The 18,905-nt window shown below is 36.5% G+C and overlaps 1 protein-coding gene across 1 annotated transcript; it reads right to left on the reverse strand.

Annotated features, from left to right (window-relative positions):
• Positions 1-758: 758 nt before the first annotated feature.
• On the reverse strand, positions 759-18,585 carry IL26 (interleukin 26). Its single transcript, XM_004602801.2, has 5 exons — positions 18,415-18,585; positions 18,271-18,327; positions 17,959-18,093; positions 930-995; positions 759-845 (listed from the first exon to the last, which is right to left on the reverse strand). Exons 1-5 carry the CDS (start codon positions 18,583-18,585, stop codon positions 759-761), a joined length of 516 nt encoding a protein of 171 aa, XP_004602858.2.
• Between the last annotated feature and the right edge of the window lie 320 nt (positions 18,586-18,905).

Consider the following 18,905-nt stretch of genomic DNA (forward strand, 5'->3'; position numbering starts at 1 on the left):
CTATACTTGTAAGGTCTTCAGATAATATGGAAAGTATAGTAACTGGACTCTACTACATTTAGACTCTTATTTGGCCTCTGTCTACTTTTCTAGTTTGCATAGAAAAGACTGTTATTAAGTTTTAGCATCATTTTATTTTGTGGTCTTAGAGGCACTCCTAGAAAATTGTTCTGACTAGTTAGGTTTCATGTATGTTCTATTTTATTTGATCTGACTTTTAATTATTGCATTCACTGAAATTCTATCATGCTGGCATGGGAAAGACATCCCAGAGAAAGAACCACAGCTTACTATCTTATCTTTTAGGAGCTGAGTTCACACTGCTTATAATTAATAATCATAAAAATCTTAAGAAGAAAATAATCATATATAATGAATACAATCTTTTTTAGTCTACCTGGCATGAAATCATACCCCCAAATCTGTCAGTTTATACACAGAGAGAGAGAAAGACAAATACTGCAAGAGATAATTCTGCTCATATACTTTTAAATAAAATGTACACAATATATTTGAGAACAATAAAACACATTTAAGACTCAATTATTTAAAAATACAGGAAATGTATATATTAATGATAATTTTCTTTTTTATAAAAAATTATTATATTAAACCTCTTAGGCTATTCTAAGGCATGTTACTTGTTATCATTACTACATGAAAACTTTTAAAAAGGAAATACACTCCTATAAATTTATTTCTGGTGACTCACATAAATTTTAAAATAGTAATCAAATCACTGTGTTTTTTCATTTGTACTACTTAACACTTTGCAGGAATTTTTTAATCCAGGAAAGAAGAATATCTAGTTCACTGATAGCCTTGTAGATTCCTTTGTTTCCAATCTGCAAAGAAAGATGAGATAATAACATAATTCCTTCATGTTTTTAAAAACAAAGTATAAAAAAACAAGGATTTGGGATCCTTACCCCATAAAATTTTCTTTTCATCCTGGTAATTGGTTTCATCTCTCTAGTTGATGAAGCACAGGAAAACTAAGAAAACAAGAGTAGATACAGATGATCTTGTTGAAGAGGCATTAATCATACTCACTCAAGCCCATTCAACAAACATTGATTGAACGGATGCATGATGGACATACACTAGAAAATAAATACCCCATGGTTCTTTATCACAGATCTTACAGTTTTGTGGGGAATGAGGAAAACAAACAAAAAGAGAAATTCTGAAATGTAATTTAAGACTTGAGAACAGGGAGCTTTAGGGCTGATCAACTCTTGACTGGGTAGTCAAGGAAGGCTCTTTCGAAGCATACATTTAGATAAGTATTTAAATGAGGATCTAAAGAGTGCTAAGAAATCAGCTGTACAAAAAAATCAAGAGGGAATGGGAGGTGGTGTATAGGAGACAATAATTTTGGCAGAGGGAAAAGTATGCAAAGGTGCTGAGGCAGAAACGACACAGCACATTGCAGAAGCTAAAAGAAATCAAATGAGGTAGCAGCAATTGAGCAAAAGAGATGTGGCAAGTGTAGGATATGAGGGAGACATAAAAAGTAATTTTTTAAAGAAATTAATCTGGCTGTGACAAATATTATACAGTACATTCCATTATAAACATCAGGAGAAAGTACCAGGAATTTAACACTAGTTTCTAAATGAGGAGAAGGCATAGAGTGGTGTATTTAAAAGCCCAAATGTAGCTAAGCTGGGAGAGTCTCTGTCTCCCTCGTAGAGGTGAGTTTTCAAACCCTATCTGAACACACAAATCTTATAAGGGTCAAGTAAAAGGAGATTAATATCTTTCTCTAGCCTCCCACGAATTTTATAGGGTTAGTTAAAGAAATGAGAAATGAAGAAATATGTGAAAAATGCCTAGATATCTGCTTTATTTTTACATATAAAACTTCAGCACTGTAACAGTCCAGAATATATCAGAATAGACTCAAATATGTATAGGTCAATTCTTCCCTGTTTGTGGAAAGGGAAACCAAGCTTGGTAAAATCAACTAAATCATTTGTTCAGAATCTCCCTGGAGGTCCTATCCTAACAATAAGCATTATCAATAGAGTACACTAAATAATAATAATGATAATAATGATAATGATAATAATAGTAATAATAAGGCAAGAATGATAGTACAGCAGGTGTTTGACCCCGGTTCAATCCCCAACACCCCAGACAGTCCCCAGAGCCTACCAGGAGTGATCCCTAAGTCCAGAGCCAACAGTGAAATCTGAGCACAGCTAGATGTGGCCCAGAAACCAAAATAACAATAATAAAAATATATTATTATATGTAATAATGAAAAATGAAAATGCATTACATGGTAACAACTAAAGGATAATACCTGTTAAAATAAAGCCTGGCCAATGCCCACAAATGGGTTCATCCTTTTAAGCAAGAACACAAAGAGAAGGGAAAAGGAATAGCATTAAGGCATTTTCCGGGCTTCTTCCCCGCCCCTCGCCCCTCCACCCCATGGCCCGGTTTCTGGGCCACACTAAGTGGTGCTCAGGGATTACTCCTGGGTTCTGTGCTCAAGGATCACATTTGGCTATGTTCAGTGGACCCTAAGGGGTGCTGGGATTGATTTAGGTTGGCTACGTGCAAAGCAAGAACTCTACATGCCGGTCAGTCTCTCTCGTTCCCAGGCTCCTTTCCTTAACAGTATAGAATAGCTCAGATGGTTGACAGTCACACCCTGATTGGTGTTCCAAGAACCAGCAGTAGTGATGGTTCCACCACTATGCCCAAACAGGGACTCCACCTTCAGTTCGGACCCGCATAAGGACATAGGCTTCTGGAGAAGAGACTTTTATCATTAGACTCAAAAGAGCCAGTGCCACCGCAGACATGGAGCATAATCTGGGGAACTCTGCTGTCAATGCCACAGGGCCACAAGCATTTCGGGTAGCACTAACGCCAGATACACATTCAAAGAGCTAAGCACCACAACTAAAGGCATCAAAACTGATTAAGCATCAAAACTGAAAGGTTTATGAGTACCACCGTCAGGAAGTGCCGCTTCCGGTGAGCAAATGTGAGCGTTAATAGCGACTCCTGTGGAGAGCACTATGACCAGAATGTGTGTTCGAGTCCCGGGTATCATGTGTGCAAGGTCTCCACTAAAGGAATGCCGTACTGTGTTAGAACTGTGGCTGAGTGTGCGAGAACCACCCCAGGCATGTGTGCCATGTCTGATCATCACAACAAGGGGAAGCCAAGGGGTTATAATTAATTAGCTCAAGAGAAAAGGACAAGTCAACCCAAACTAGAGCCTTTGAACCAAAACAACATTGACAAATTCAGGGGAGATGCAGCCACTGTCAGAGAGAATTCATTCATTCGTTACACAAACGTTCCTAAAGAGTATTCCAGGTGGCAGCTCGTTCACTAGACTCTAACGATTAGTAGCCCGTTCACTAGACTCTAACGATTAGTAGCCGTTAGTGAGTTAAGTCGTTTCGGAGCGGAGTGATAGTACAGCAAGAAGGTAAGGCGCTTGCCTTGCACGCCGACAGTCTGGGTTCAATTCCAGCCATCCCATACGGTACCCTGAGCCCGCTAGGAATGATCCCCGATTGCAGAGCCAGGAATAAGCTCTGAGAACTGCCAGGTGTGGCCCAAACATAAAAAAATAAAATAAAATAGTTCCAATAAAAAATAAACAAATTAGGAGATAACTATTAGAAGGCAAATCCAGCAGTTCTAGGAACTCTACCCTGATTCAACCTCTGTGAAGATGAAAGTCTGAGAACTTTCCTGCCTACAAACAAAAGCTATCAAGTTGTTGTATTGATAATTTTATGTATCAGATATTGATCTGCAGGGTTTTGTGACATGCATTTATGGAATAACTCACAGATGAAGGTATTCTGTCAGTCCTATTTACTATTAGAAACTAAAGTATAGAGGTGAATATTCTGTCTATGTTCACTCAGTGATTCAAGGCGCTGAGAGCTAAATTCAAGCATTCTGGCCTTAGAACTTGTATTTTACACTGCTGCTTTATTCTAAATAAATAATAACTTGGAGAAATATTCAATTATGCCAAGCACTTGTGGAAAAACCTCAAAATCCAATTCCAAGAAGAGATTGGTTCAAATATTTCTCCTTGGGCCTAAGCGATGGTACAGTGGGTAGGGAATTTATTTGCCTTGCACATGGCGGAGTTAGCTTGGATCCCCGGCAACCCGTTTGGTCCCCCGAGTACTGCCAGGAATAACCCCTGAGCATCGCTGGGTGTGACCCAGAAAGAAAAAAGAATTCTGCTCTATCATGCAAGAGAAGAATAAAATGAGAGGAAAGGAGAAGAGAAGGAAAAGGTGAAGGAGAAGAAAAAGAAGGAAAACAGGGAAAAGGAGAAGGAAAGTAGGAGGAGAAAAGAGATTTATTTCCTTTGTTCATTTGTTTTTCATAGTGGATATACCAAAAGAAATTGTGGAAAGATCCAGTCTATTTCCAGCCAAGATCATTGCTATGGAAAGGATGTAGCATATATATTATTTTTACCCTTGATCTTAGTCAGAGGCAGAGAAATGATATATATTGTTTTTAAATGTGAAGTTTTAATCTATGTGAAATCCTTATACTCTTTATCGAACATAACAGAAATTGTCCCAGATCCTATAATGAGGGGGAAAGTTCAACATTGGTCTACTTCCAGGGACTCTGTTAAGTCACTTAGCAACATGAATCAATTACAAATTAGGAAGTCATGTAGCACGATAGCTAACACCTAACACGACTGTTAAAATACAGATTTGATACTGAAGAAGGGTGAGACTAAAGAAGCTTCAGACTATTCAGAAGTTAAATATCAGCAAAGCATTTTTTGTTGACTATACTCTTTGCCTAGAGAAATTTGTTGGCAATATATTTCACAGCAGGGTATAAAGTACTGGAAAGGCTTCTAACCTCATCCATGCTCTGCTAAGCAGAGCGAAGAGAGTAGAAAGGGAGAAAAATAAAGTTTGGAGGGGAAAAAATGGATAGTGCCAGTGTTGCCCCGGAGTTATGCTAGTTTATGGGGTGCATTCGGGTGACTCAAACTCCATTTACTATAAATGAGCTTTCATAACGATCTGACCCTCAAAGATTTTTATCCTTTTTCTCACTGTTGTGAAGATGTCTGCAAACCCAATAAGACAAACAGATTTTACTGCCATAACTCAAATCACATCTGGAAGAGTATTCAGCAAATATGAAGTATTCAACATTTGTTGGGTGAATAAATCAAAGAATAAAATGCAAACATTACTTAAGACTTCAGAGTTCACAAAACTATTTGATAATAGTTTGCAGCAGGGTGTAGTCATGAGCAATCATTATAGCTTCATTCTTGGTGTGTGTGGGGGGTGGGGGGAAGGATGTGCAAATAATACTATCCTTAACCCTCCAACCCCCATTATCCATCTATTTGAGAAACCATACAAAACTGCATTGCTTAGGAAAGCTAAAGCAAACCATAAAATTACTGACTCAGTGGTAAGTATAGTCCTCATCTTTGTGGGACTTTGGCTCTCATCCCTGGAACTCCCCCCCCCCCCCCCGGCCCAAACAAAATGAAAACTCTAGCCATTAATAATTCTGAGAAATAAAATATACAGATTAAGAAATAAGCAGAATGAAAGGCACGCTCTCAGAAAATTAAGTGCTTAACTTTATACTCAAAGAACAGCCTTGAACTCTTTCTACAATAAGGATTTTAGCATAGTATATCCGATTATAAACAAGTAACTTTCACAACCACTGAAGGAGTATGAACCATTTATGACATCTTGTGTATTTTACTTTGCTTCAAATTGGATAGTAAGTACTCTTTCTGCTCTGTGTATGTGGGGGGGGAGTGTCTGTGGAGGGGCAGATATTGTGTTCTTTCAGTTAACATTAACACTTGAGAAAGTTCCTACAAACACCTTGGTCTCTAAAATTTTTTTTTGCTCACAAAATACAAAAGAAGGATCAGGAGATACTGCAGCAACAAGGAAACATTCCTGGCATATGGCAAAACAAAATTCAATTATGGCTACCACGTGGTCTCCTGAGCATCACTGGGTAACAGCCCTGAAGGTCCCCACCATCCTCTGAGTATGGCCTTGGAGCTCCCAAGCACTACCAAGAGTATCCTTGAAATTCCCAGCACCAAAGGGCCCAATCAGCATTGCATCCTTAGGCCATTCGTTGAATTGCTGGTTTGTGGCCAGGTCCTCTGAGCACTTAGGAGGTTCCCCCCAAAACCTAAAATAGTAGCTAAGGAATTAAATGAAAGAAATAGATGAATTGATTTCTAATTAAATTAAAAAATTTAATTTTTAAAGTTTTAAAGTAACCTAAAGTTTAAAAGAAAAGGATTAGACTAATTTTATTATGTGTTACTAGATGTAAAGTTGTCTTATTCTTCCTTCTTTCAAATTATTATGTGAGGTTTTACAACTTATTATCTGAGGTGCATTTAAGTAGCATTTGAGAAAAAAGTGCAAACTGTCTTACAAATAGGCCAAAACTTACATCTAAATTTGGCAAACAGTATTGGACCTAGGACACCAACATAAAACTAATGACATCAGAAAACTTTATAAGATGTGAAGAAAATATGAAAATCAGCATTACTGAAGGAAAAAATGACTTCATTTGCAACCAAAAAGGTTGCATTGGTGGAGTGACCTGATTATTAAGCAGGATTTCTCTAATAATTTATATTATTATTAAAGTCAAATTTATAATAAAACATTTCATTTTATTTGTTTTTAATTTTTTTTAAATCGCAAATATGAGATCCAGGGATATGGCGCAGTGGTAGAGCATATGCCTTGCATGAGTATGTGAAGGCCTGGTTTCTATATCCAGTACAGTAATAAAAAAATAGCACTGTCACTGTAGTACTGTAATCCCATTGTTCATAAATTTAAAACAAACAAATAAATAATAAATAAATAATTAAAATAATTAATATTTAATGTCCAATTGAATATGTTATTATAAAACATTATTCTATGTCTATATTATCAAAACAGAATCATATGGTATATTACCTATATCAGTGTATATAATCTTACATATAATACTGTTATACTTTCACAAAGCATTCTCCATGTTCCAATAATAGAAAAAACTAAATATAAGTAACATAATTTTAAGTACTTTTAATATAAATTTATACTTGGGTGGTAATATTTTATTAGTCTATTACTGAGTTTTTTCTAAGTTCTAAGCACAATTATATTCATCAGAATGAGTCTAAGCAATTAAGTACATGGAGAAAATTTATAACTCAGAAATAGAGCTGTGCTCCATAATTTTCAGCGATGCTATATATCATTAACCAATGAAAGAATTTGTGAGCAAGAAACTCTGTAACAATCAGAGAATAGACTTACCAAAATTAAAACCAGTTGTATTGGATTATCTCTTTGCCTTTAAATTTAAATATTACCATAACCTATACACATACATATATATGTATATATGTGTATGTATGTATGTAATGTATGCTTGTGTATATATATATACATATATATATAAGAATAGGCACTTTAAAAGTATCTGTTTAAGAAATCAACTTCTTTGGAAACTGTTGAGAAAATGTAACTGGAAGAAAATTAATGTTCTATATATGAGAAGCAAAAAGGAAGACTAACGATTTTTCAGAACTATTAAATACTATCTGTCCTATGTGTTCCCAAAACTACCAGCGATTTGATATGCCAAAAACAGTAACAAGTCTCACAATGGAGATGTTACTGGTGCCCACTCAAGCAAATTGGTGAGCAACGGGATGACAGTGATTAAATACTAAGTACTTTGATATATTATTTCATTTAATCTTTCCAAAAACCACAAGATGAAATTATTGATGCTCAAAACAGATTTTGGACTTTACAGTTAACAAATGAATAAAACAGAATTCACTTCCTATTTCACCTTCTAACACTGGTTTTATCAGTTTCACTTGCAACTTAAAAAAATTGAAATTATGAGGATAAATTATTGGCAATGCTTTACAAACTGATGTTACTTTTAATTAATTCTACAAATTACTTATCAAGCATGCTACATAAAATGGAAACACAAATGTCCTATTTTCCAAAATTTATTGAACTTTAAAATTAATTACATACAATCAATATAAAGAAATGTACAACTCTAATTACTAGTTACTATTTAGACTCTCAAAATATTAATTAAACTAGATAATGAAATCTTAAGAACTAATGTCATTCTTTTCAGTTACAACTTTGACAACTGCAATTAGGCAAATTATTCTATGAATTCAACTAAACAAGTATTAAATTTCCTCCTAACTTTGTGTGTATTCTATAAAGCTCTAAAATTTCTTCTTACATATACATTAATAAGTTTTCCAAATTAGAAAAAATCATAAAAGTAAATATCTTAGGTCCCCAAACCTATTTTCTTTTGCAGCGGATAAGGACATACCTGGCAATGCCCAGGAGTTATTCCAATCCAGTACTCAGGTTGCTTCCTGGCATTCTTTGGTGAACTATGGAATGCCAGCTACAAAATCTGGTCACCTACATGCAAAGATTACCCTCAACCCACTGAAGTATTTCTCTGGCCCATAGATAGCAGTTTTTGAGCAATTTAATTATACCATCTGAGTTACAACTAATTAAAAACCCTGTTTATTATATTCTGACAAAATGCCAAGAATGTTGGCAGAAACAATGAAATTACACTCAGATACAAAAGCACTGAGATTCTAAACCTGAGTTCTGGATATTAAGAGAGTTATTATAGTGCTGTTTCTAAAGAGTGACTACAAAGATGCCAGTCTTAGTGGACTTGTGCTTAAACTTCAAAGGGCAGGTAACTTTTAAAATTAGAAAGATTTTTAAGCAGCCAGGGATATAATATAGATATTTAAAGTGGTTGCCTTGCACATGGGCTTGATCCTGGGAATCACATTTGGTCCCTTATGCACCTCCCCGAGTGATTCCTAAGCACAGAAAGAGGATGTAATAAGTCCTTGAAATGAGCTGGGTGAGAAGGGGGAAAAATTTTCAAAAATAAATTTTATTTCTTTTCCGCTGCTGCACAAGCATGACCCCAGAGGCCAACTAAACTACTTTGGACACCAGCAGCTCGCAGAAATGCCTCTAGACTGTGAACTGAGCCACTGCCCCATGCGGCACCAGGGGCGGAGGGTTTCTCTCTCTCGGGTTTTCCATCTTATGAGCTCCACACAAAAGGGAAGTAAAAGCTTGCAGTGATGCAATTTCTGGCAGAATTTTCCCTGGACTTTATACAGAAATCCAAAACCTAATATCTCTTAATTGTCAGCAATGTGAAATGGTTCCTTTTTAGCAGGTCTGACTTTGGGGGGAAACTCCAAACAATAATAGTGAGTTTTTTGTTGAAATATTGAAGGTAATCAAGGTAAAGTGAAAACTATCAGCTACACAGGCCGGGGGGTGAGACTGGGGGTGGGGGTGGAGGTTGGGGGGAGGTATACCAGGGCTCCTGGTGGTGGAAAATGTGCACTGGTGATGGGATGGGTGTTGAGCATTGTATAATGGAGACTTAGATGAAAACTCTGTAACTTTCCATGGTGATTCAATAAATAAATAAATAAATAAATTTTATTCAAAAATCCATGAGTTGGGGGCTGGAGCGATAGCACAGCGGGTAGGGCATTTGCCTTGCATGCAGCCAACCCAGATTCAAATCCCAGCATCCCATATGGTCCCCTGAGCACCACTAAGGGTAATTCCTGAGTGCAGAGCCAGGAGTAACCCCTGTGCATTATCGGGTGTGCCCCAAGAAACAAAATAAAATAAAATAAAATAAATAAAATTTTCTTTCTAAAAAAAAAATCCATGAGTTAACAATGAAACTAAAAACAAAAACCAACAAGAATTTGGGTCATCTTAAATACACAAAAAAATTAACCCCATAAATTAAAAATTAGTTAATAAAGGAAAAAATTAAATATTAATCCTATCTTTCTTAGATGTTAAATTTATCATTATTGGCAACTATTTAGTGAAGGATATATTCTGTTTGTATAATATTCACAATTAGAAACAAAAAAGTATAATAGAATTTTAAAATCACCATTCTGTAATAACATTAAATAATGAACCCAATTATTTGCAGCTTCCTAAATATGGGCATGTTGTTTTTTTTCCACCTTTTTATTCAAGTTTCTTTCCTTATCATTTTTCCCCAGTTTCCCCTGGGAGATTGTACTCAAGTATCACCTCTTTTCAATTTTGAGCCTCTTCTCCAATGCACCCAAGTCCTAGAACAGATAGGATGAACTTTTCCTCCTATGGGCTTCCAAAGTGACTTCATCAGACAGAAAACTCAGTTCCCATTACTTGTCATCTTTTATTTATTTATTATTACTTTCTATTGAATAACTGTGAGCAATGCTTAAAAAGCTTTCATGTTTGAGTTTCAGTCATAAAATGATCGAACACCCATCCTCCATCAGTGCACATTCTCCACCACCAATGTTCCCAGTATCCCTTCCCCATCCCACCTCTCCCCCTGCCTCGATGGCATACAATTTCTCTCATACTCTCTCTTTACTTTTGGGCATTATGGTTTGAAAAACAGATACTGAGAGGCTATAATATTTGGTCTTTTATCTACACATCTCCCATCCCAATAGATCCCTCCAACCATCATTGACTTAGTGATCCCTTCTCTATTTCAGCTGCCTTCTCCCCCAGCTCATGATACATGCCTTCTTTTATGATTGCAGAACTCTTTGGCTTATATTCTTAAAACATAAACTCTAGAAAGCAAAACGAGATCACACCTGCCTTTCTTAAAACCAAAGCCAATCATCAGAACTGGTGAAGACAGAAATAGCCCAAACTATTTCATTTGCATTGGTTGGGTTTTCATTTTGTCTTTATCACACCATTTTAAGAAAACTCGACCTTTTTGGGTCTCAGATCCCTTGGTATTCATGAGAATAAAACACATATAAGAAGAAATTATGTATTGATTAGAATCATGAATATATCTGCTTTGTATAGATCAGGCCCAACCCCTGAGTACACTGCTTAAAAAAATATTCTATTCACTATACCGGGCTCACAGAAGGTTGTGACACTTTCCTAATCTGCTAACAGCATAGAAGAATTGTGGCCTTGATCATAAATCACACGTTATTGAGAAATCTTTCAATTATCATAACAGAAAATGTTAAATTATACTTCTCTTCTTCCTATTCATAAATAAGAATAAATAAGTTCAACCCCCAGCACCCCACATGGTTCCCAAAACACTGCCAGGAGTGATCCCTAAACTCAAAGCCAGGAATAAACCCTAAGCACCACCAGTTGTGGCACCAAAATTGAAAATAATAGTAACTTTTATTATTATATAAATACAATATATATTTAAATATAAAACTAAAGGTAGTTAACAGAACCAAATAAGTGAGAATAAATGTTAATGATGATAACGGATTCAAAAAGTTGGTCATTACTCAACTGACATCTTAGCAAATTGCCTTAGAGCAGATGCATGAATTTCTATGAGGAAGAAAGAAAATTTGGGTGCAGTCATGTAACTACCCATAAACCATAAATCCATAAGCCCTCAAAATGTGAAGAATCATTTTCTCTTCCATAAGATGTTACCTATAAAAAATTTTTAAAAGGTCAAAACAAGACTATTTGCTTGATAAGGACATTTTTAGTTTTGTGTCTGAGTTTTGAGGAAAGAAATTTAAAGGTCAGAAATGGTCAATGGTCAATTGGTAATATTAACATCAAAGGAGTTGTAACTTTAGCTATTTCCAGTACTCTTAAAGTTCCATATGAATTGCAAAATAAGAAAGAGACACCGATCATCTCCGGTTGACAGCTTGTGATCTACTAATTCCTGTTTGTCCTAGAATTTGCTTTTAAAAATTAATTTTCTCTGTTGAAATAATACAACCCCCTCCAGGAATAATTCAGATATACCCCAAATATGTGTATGACCCTCAATAATGAGATTTTGCCATTAGCACATCAGTTTCCCATCACTGAAATAGTAATGTTTGCCCAAGTAAATTTTCCTAATAATGCTAAAGAAATTTACTGTAAACAATTAAAGGAGGAATTTGGTACATTTCTCTTAGTAAGTGAAAAAATCCACTAGTTCATTACATATAAACAACAAATTCACTTTGAGTCCACCTCTTACTTGGTAGAATAAGGCAAGCTATGACATATAAAAATTATTATCACAAGTTATAAGGCAGTTTTTTATATAAAAGTTACTATCACAAAATATCCTTGCATCTTTAGCTGAGTAAATTGGGGGAGGGGGCTGAGTGGGTGAGGGAGCTTTCCTAAGCAGTGCTCAGGAGGTCAAGGGCCCTCCTAGTGATCCTCAGCCAACCAGTGATTGAAAGGGCCCAAGGAACCAGAGGTTCAAGATATATGCCTAAACCCCTATACTATTTCATCAGCCCCTAATAGTGTCTTAAGACACAAGAAAATAATTGTCAAGTCTTTATATAAAGAAACTATGGGTAAATTGTATCCCTCTTTCTCTCCCTCTCCTTTCCTACTTCTCTCTCTTTCTCTCTCAGTATTTTTAGAAGAGCAGACACCAATGTAGGCAAAAATTCAAATTTAAATTCCAAGTATACACATTAAGCAGCTAGAAGATATGCCAAAATACTTTAAGACAACTCTTTAGAACTCGGACAGCATTTAACTAACAAATGACCACACATACATGCAAAAACTTACACTCTTTCATACACGTATATGCGCAAACTCACATTCACATGCATGCATATGAATGTGAATGCACATCCACCCATACACAAACACATACTACATGTACATAGACATACATATACATGCTCATACACACATACAACAAACTCACAAACATCACACATACTGAAGTACAAGGTTTTACTTATTGTTTCTCACAACAGCCCAATCTCAAGGACAACATGGAAAATACAGCGAAAGCAACTATTTCTATATGTTTACTGTTTATATTTTGACTGCATTTAGTGTCCACTTTTGTTAAAAAAAAAACAGTTAAATAATTGTTGCCTTCTTGAGACTATGAAACTTCTTTATTGCTGAACCAAAGTCAAGTACTAATTTAGGATTGAATAGAGCAGATGCTCAGTAGATTTATATTAAGCAGATACCAGCAGTTGCCAAAAATATAACATTGTGATTGGCCAAATGAATTACCACACAGACAAGGAGCCTTTCTAAAGTTTGGCATAATGAGTCCGTCCTACTAAAAACCAGGTTTCACAAAAGATTTCACATGAGTGTGTGTGCATGCACGAATGTGTGAATGTTTGTTTGTGCGTGTGCATGTATGAAAATGTGTGAGTTTGTGGATATGTGTGCATGTGTGTGTGAAAATTTGTGCATGTGTGTGCAGGTATGAGTGTGTGAGTGTGCGCATGAATAGGTGTGTGAGTGCGTATATGTGTGTGTGAAACCTATGTGTTGATTTGCTTCATGATATGGGTGCCACAGTTTGTGAAGCAAAATAACTGAGGATAACAGTAATGCCTTGAGGTGGAGGATGGACATAGGAAGGGCTGGGCCCCAACAGAAGACGCTAGGGGAGAACGGGGTGGTGTGCTCGTGTTTGGCCATCAGGGGGAGCCAGCCACTTTAGTAGAAACGCCTCCAACCGAAAAGCACCCCCAGCTAAAGAATTCTAAACCAGTTAAGTCTTAGAATCACTATTGATCCATGAAGTAAGGAGGGGGCAAAGTCTCCAAAAACAAATCTAAGAAAAACAGAGTTCCTAGATAGTTGCATGTTTTTTAGAGTTTAACACCTAGAATATTGTTCAGTTGGGCTATAACTAGCATTACATGTTCTCTGGCTGTTTGAACCAAGGAAACCAAATCAATTTGAGGGTGCCCAGTGTCCAGATACTCTACAGTGTTTCAAACAAAGGTTTGTAGTGACTCACAATCATTTACACGCTTGATTTAGAATAGCACTTAGTTAAATGGATGGCTGATTCAACAGAAGGCACTTACACAGAGAAGCTAAGGATTCTAGCGAAAAGGAGCATGAAAGATCATTTTTTTTCAATGCATATATTAGATACTACACAGAATCCATATCCTCCATTTATTTAATGGGAACAGTGAGAACAGTTCTTCTGTTTCTTTGGATAACTCCACCTTAGTCTATAGTAACTTAGTAACTTCACTCTCTTGATGGTGACAAACAAACAAACCAAGAATCTCTCTTAGTTGAAGTGATAATAATCTAATCAGATGATGACAAATAAAATATTAAGTTGTTCAGTCCTTCAACTAAAGTTTAGGAAGCCATACCAGTGATCCTATAAGTCAGGTATACAATCAACTAAATATAATAAACAATGCTATTTTTTTTTTTTGCTTTTTTGGGTCACACCTGGCGATGCACAGGGGTTACTCCTGGTTCTGCACTCAGGAATTACCCCTGGCCGTGCTCAGGGGACCATATGGGATGCTGGGATTTGAACCCGGGTCGGCCACGTGCAAGGCAAACGCCCTACCCGCTGTGCTATCTCTCCAGCCCCAACAATGCTATTTTTATTATTTCAAAGAAAGAAACTATTTCAGAATGTTCTCTTTGTAATTTTGCAGTTTGCAGTTTGTAACTTTTATGAATGGCATTTCAATAGGGAAAAGATGTGAAACTGGAGTCCCAAAGGACACAACTTAAACAGAAATCAACCAAAAAAAATAGAAGTAGTCGAACTTGCTAATTTTTGTATCTAACTAAAGGGCTGTCCTCAATAAGGAGCCCTGTACCATGACCTGTAACTGGAGCTAGAGTAATTTAATAGAACGTAATATAAATACATCTAAGTTTAATACAATAGAAATTCAAGTCTAACTGCCCAGCAGTTAAATCTCCAGGACCATGAGTAGCACACCTGGTCTGCCATAACTATCACTACCTCACCTTTCTACCCAACTTCAGGAAACTGGAGTAGTAGACTAAATCTAAACACGGCCATGAAAAAAAAGATTTGACCTGAATCACAGAAGCAATTAAACTAATATTGCACTGGACTGTCTTTGTTTTGGGCATGTGTTTATAGGGGCTTTGCCTTGCACATGGCTGACCCAGGTTCAATTCCTCTGTCCCTCTTGGAGAGCCTGGCAAGCTACCTGTGGTGTATAGTAACAACAAGTCTCTCAATGGAGATGTTACTGGTGCTCGCTCGAGTAAATCGATGAGCAACGGGATGACAGTGATACAGTGATGTTTTTATAGAAATGTGATCTCTCTTATCCTTATCCACAGTTGGTGGGATGTTGTTTGCTTCAGCTTCTATGGAAAATAGTTTGGAAATTTCTCATTTAAGTAAGAACAGAACTTCCATATGATCTAGCAATTCCACTTCATTCAGCTACCCGCAAAACACTTAAGTATTAATTCAAAAATTTCTATGCCATCTATATTCATTGCAGTACTTAGTACAATTGCTAGGATATGGAAACAACCAAAAGGTACATGACAGATAAGGATATTTTTGTATATAAATTTATTTTTTATTTTTGATTAAAAAAATTATTGTAATGCCATTTACCTAATCAATCACACTGAGACCATCTTAGGCAGAAACACAAAGAGATTTAGTTCATTATTTTACTTCCATGGACCATAATTAAACAATCACCTGAAACTGCAGCCCAAGCAGAGAAACAATCCACTTTATAGAGGAAGATTCCTGGCAATATAGCACATTTGTGAGACAAATGGCAGAAGAGCAAAAGAATGGATTTTCTCAGCTGATGTCTTTATGATAATACTTTGACATAGATTGAGTCAGGAAAGGCATAATATGAAACTTAGAAGGGCCCCTGTTTCTGGGCATCTTGGTGATGGATACTTTTTCTTTTAAGTTCTATATTGACATACACTGATGATACTAATTGTTTCTGTGCCCCCCCACTACTTGCCTAGGTAACCAGGTTGATCTGGCTCCCCTGTTCTTCTCTGGTCAGCTTTGTGATTTATTACTCATTCATCTTTGTCCAGTTCCCAGAATGGGTCACTCAGAGTTTCTGCCTCTAGCTACCTGCTTATGTTTCAAATTTTTCTACCACTACAACAAAACATCAAGATAAGACATTTATTTCTCAAGAAGTACAGAAGAGGGGGCCCAAGCAACAGCATAATGGGTAGGGCATTTCCTGTGCACATAGCTGACTGATCAGGGTTCAATGTCCCACACCCCAGCTGTTCCTCTAAGCCCTCCAGAAATGATCCGCACAGAGCCAGAAGTGATCCCTGCACAAAGCCAGAAATAAGCCCTGAACAATGCTGACATGGCCCCAAAACATACCAAAAGAAGTACAGGGAGAGCAGAGCAAAAATTGCAATTTAACCCTCACATATCACCATAGAGACATAGATATAGATAAAATGCTATGCAGCTATAATATAAACAAAAGTGAAATCAGGCCATTTGCTGCAATGTGGATGCAACTGAAAGGTATTATGCTATGTCAGAGGAGGACAAATACCAAATGATCTCACTCACCTGTGTAATACGTAGGACGAAACAAGAGAAAAGAGAATATGGAAGAATGACAAATTCTTGACCCTGGTAATACTTATTACCAAACCTTAGAGAAAGAGATGGGAGAAAATATGACTAGACTAGAGGTGACATATGGACAGTGAAGGAATACGGGCAAATTAGTGATGGCTGAGTGCAGCAACTTTGTATATCAATACCATAAACTTTGGCAATAATGTAATCATATAACCTAAACTACAATTTTAAAAAATTGAGAAATATGTTCCACTGAAGAGATAGTACAGAATATAGGGCACTTGTATTATGTATGTCCCATCCAGGTTCAATCCCCAAGTTCTGCTATGAGTGATTTCTGAGCCCAAGAACCAGGAGTAACTCTGAGCATCACTGGATTTGACCCCCAACAAAAAAACAAATTTCTTTTTAAAAAATATAGTCACTTTTACCTTATTAATTAATTCCTCATTGCTTTTGGTGACAGACAAAACTGCAGCACCAAATAACATATCCCACTTTTTTAGTGAAACAAAACAGGTTTTAGTTGAAAGAAATTTAGGGAAGTGTGAGAAGAGAAAAAGAGAGATACGTGTTCAAGAGAGAACAAAGATTTCTCCAGAGTGTAAAGCTGACCCCACATATTTCAGGTGATGTTTCTCTAAGATTATGCTTTTAAAAGGTATAATTAGAAATATTTGAGTTTTTTAAAAAATACTTTTATGAACATGAAAAATAAAGAAAATAGAGGAATGAGAAGAGAAGGAAAGAAGAAAAGAAGGAAGCAAGGAAGGAAGCAAGAAAAGAAGGGAGGAAGGAAGGAAGGAAGGAAGGAAGGAAGGAAGGAAGGAAGGAAGGAAGGAAGGAAGGAAGGAAGGAAGGAAGGAAGGAAGGAAGGAAGGAAGAAAGGAAGGAAGGAAGGAAGGAAGGAAGGAAGGAAGGAAGGAAGGAAGGAAGGAAGGAAGGAAGGAAGGAAGGAAGGAGAGAAAACAGCAGTCTAAAAAGTAATTAGCACTTTAGCACTTGTTGGTGCTTAAATACTTGATAAATGCAAGAATGAATTACTTGGGAATTATATTTTTAGAAGGATTAAAATTAAATTTTTTAAGTGTTGGGTGCTTTTCTTAACACAGCCAATCCAGGTAGAATCCCTGGTACCCCATATGGTTCTCAGAACCCTGCCAAGATTGATCCCAATGCAAATCCAGGATTGAGTCCTAAGTACCACCTGAGTGTGGCCTAAAAAAGAAAGTACTCCATATTATTTTAATTCTCTTCAATGCATACATGACATTCCTTAGAAAATACTAAATAGTGACATTAACAGTTATAAATACTTCTTTGATCTCTTTCCCTGGTAATACACTTCCTTTTTGGATTAAAAGCAAGCTATCAGAAATCTCTATTCTCACTTTCACGTATAAACATTCTGTTTTCTAGAAAATTTTATGAGATCAAACTCTTAGGATTGCTGTGCTTACTTACACAATGGCTCAATCTCTGCCTCAAGCTGTGAAAATCTTCCACAAAGTGTATTTCTTCATAAACTTGTAACTGACGTTTACCAAAAACATCTTCCATGAAGAAGGATAGAAGTTGCTCTTGGAATACACAATTTTTCTATAAATAAAATATAATAAATTGCAGGAAGACCATAAATAACTTTCATAAAATGTCACTGAAAGAAGCATCCTCCCGGTTATTATTTAATGCCCATCTGGAAAAATTTAAATACAGGAAAACAGAAACAACCAACAAGTAGAAATATGAAGAGAAAGAAAAAACCCTCTGGCTTACCAAAAATAGCTTTTTAGTTTTCTTTTTTAATAATCGTATCTTTTTAATGCGGTCCTCCTACAATAAAATGAAGAAAAATAAGCTTGTTCTATACAGAACTACAAATGCCTGTTCTGAGCATTCTAAGCAGAAACTTGTACTTACTGGAATTGTTGCTTTGAGCCAGGCTGCCTTGATATAGAGCAAATCAACAGCTTTGGATAGTGTTCCCTTTGGGTGACAAGTTTTGGCAAAGGAAGATCGCTTGTGCGTGGCAATGGCAAAAGACAAAATGACTAACAGCAACCCAGACCTCAAAATGCAATGAACCCTCATCTCCCTCCACCCCAGGCTGGCTCCTCACTCAAAGCAGACAATTACTTGATGAGTTGCTTAGATGAGAGGATAACCTACTTACTTTAACCTTCAACGCCGCCTCTCCAATGAGATGCTATCAAAGCTATCTTACACTTTATATAGAGGGAGATCATTCTGGCTGTTCTATATTTTGAGCTTGCTTTATGATAAAAAAAAAAATGTTAACCATACCATCTGTGTCATTAGGTTAAAGCTCAAGTTTACAGGAACATTAGAGCCCATTCCCCAGCCACTTCCCCTAGCCAGTTGCATATCATAACAGATTTTATCATTCAAAT

Source organism: Sorex araneus, chromosome 10, assembly GCF_027595985.1.
Source record: "Sorex araneus isolate mSorAra2 chromosome 10, mSorAra2.pri, whole genome shotgun sequence".
Classification (NCBI taxonomy): domain Eukaryota; kingdom Metazoa; phylum Chordata; class Mammalia; order Eulipotyphla; family Soricidae; genus Sorex; species Sorex araneus.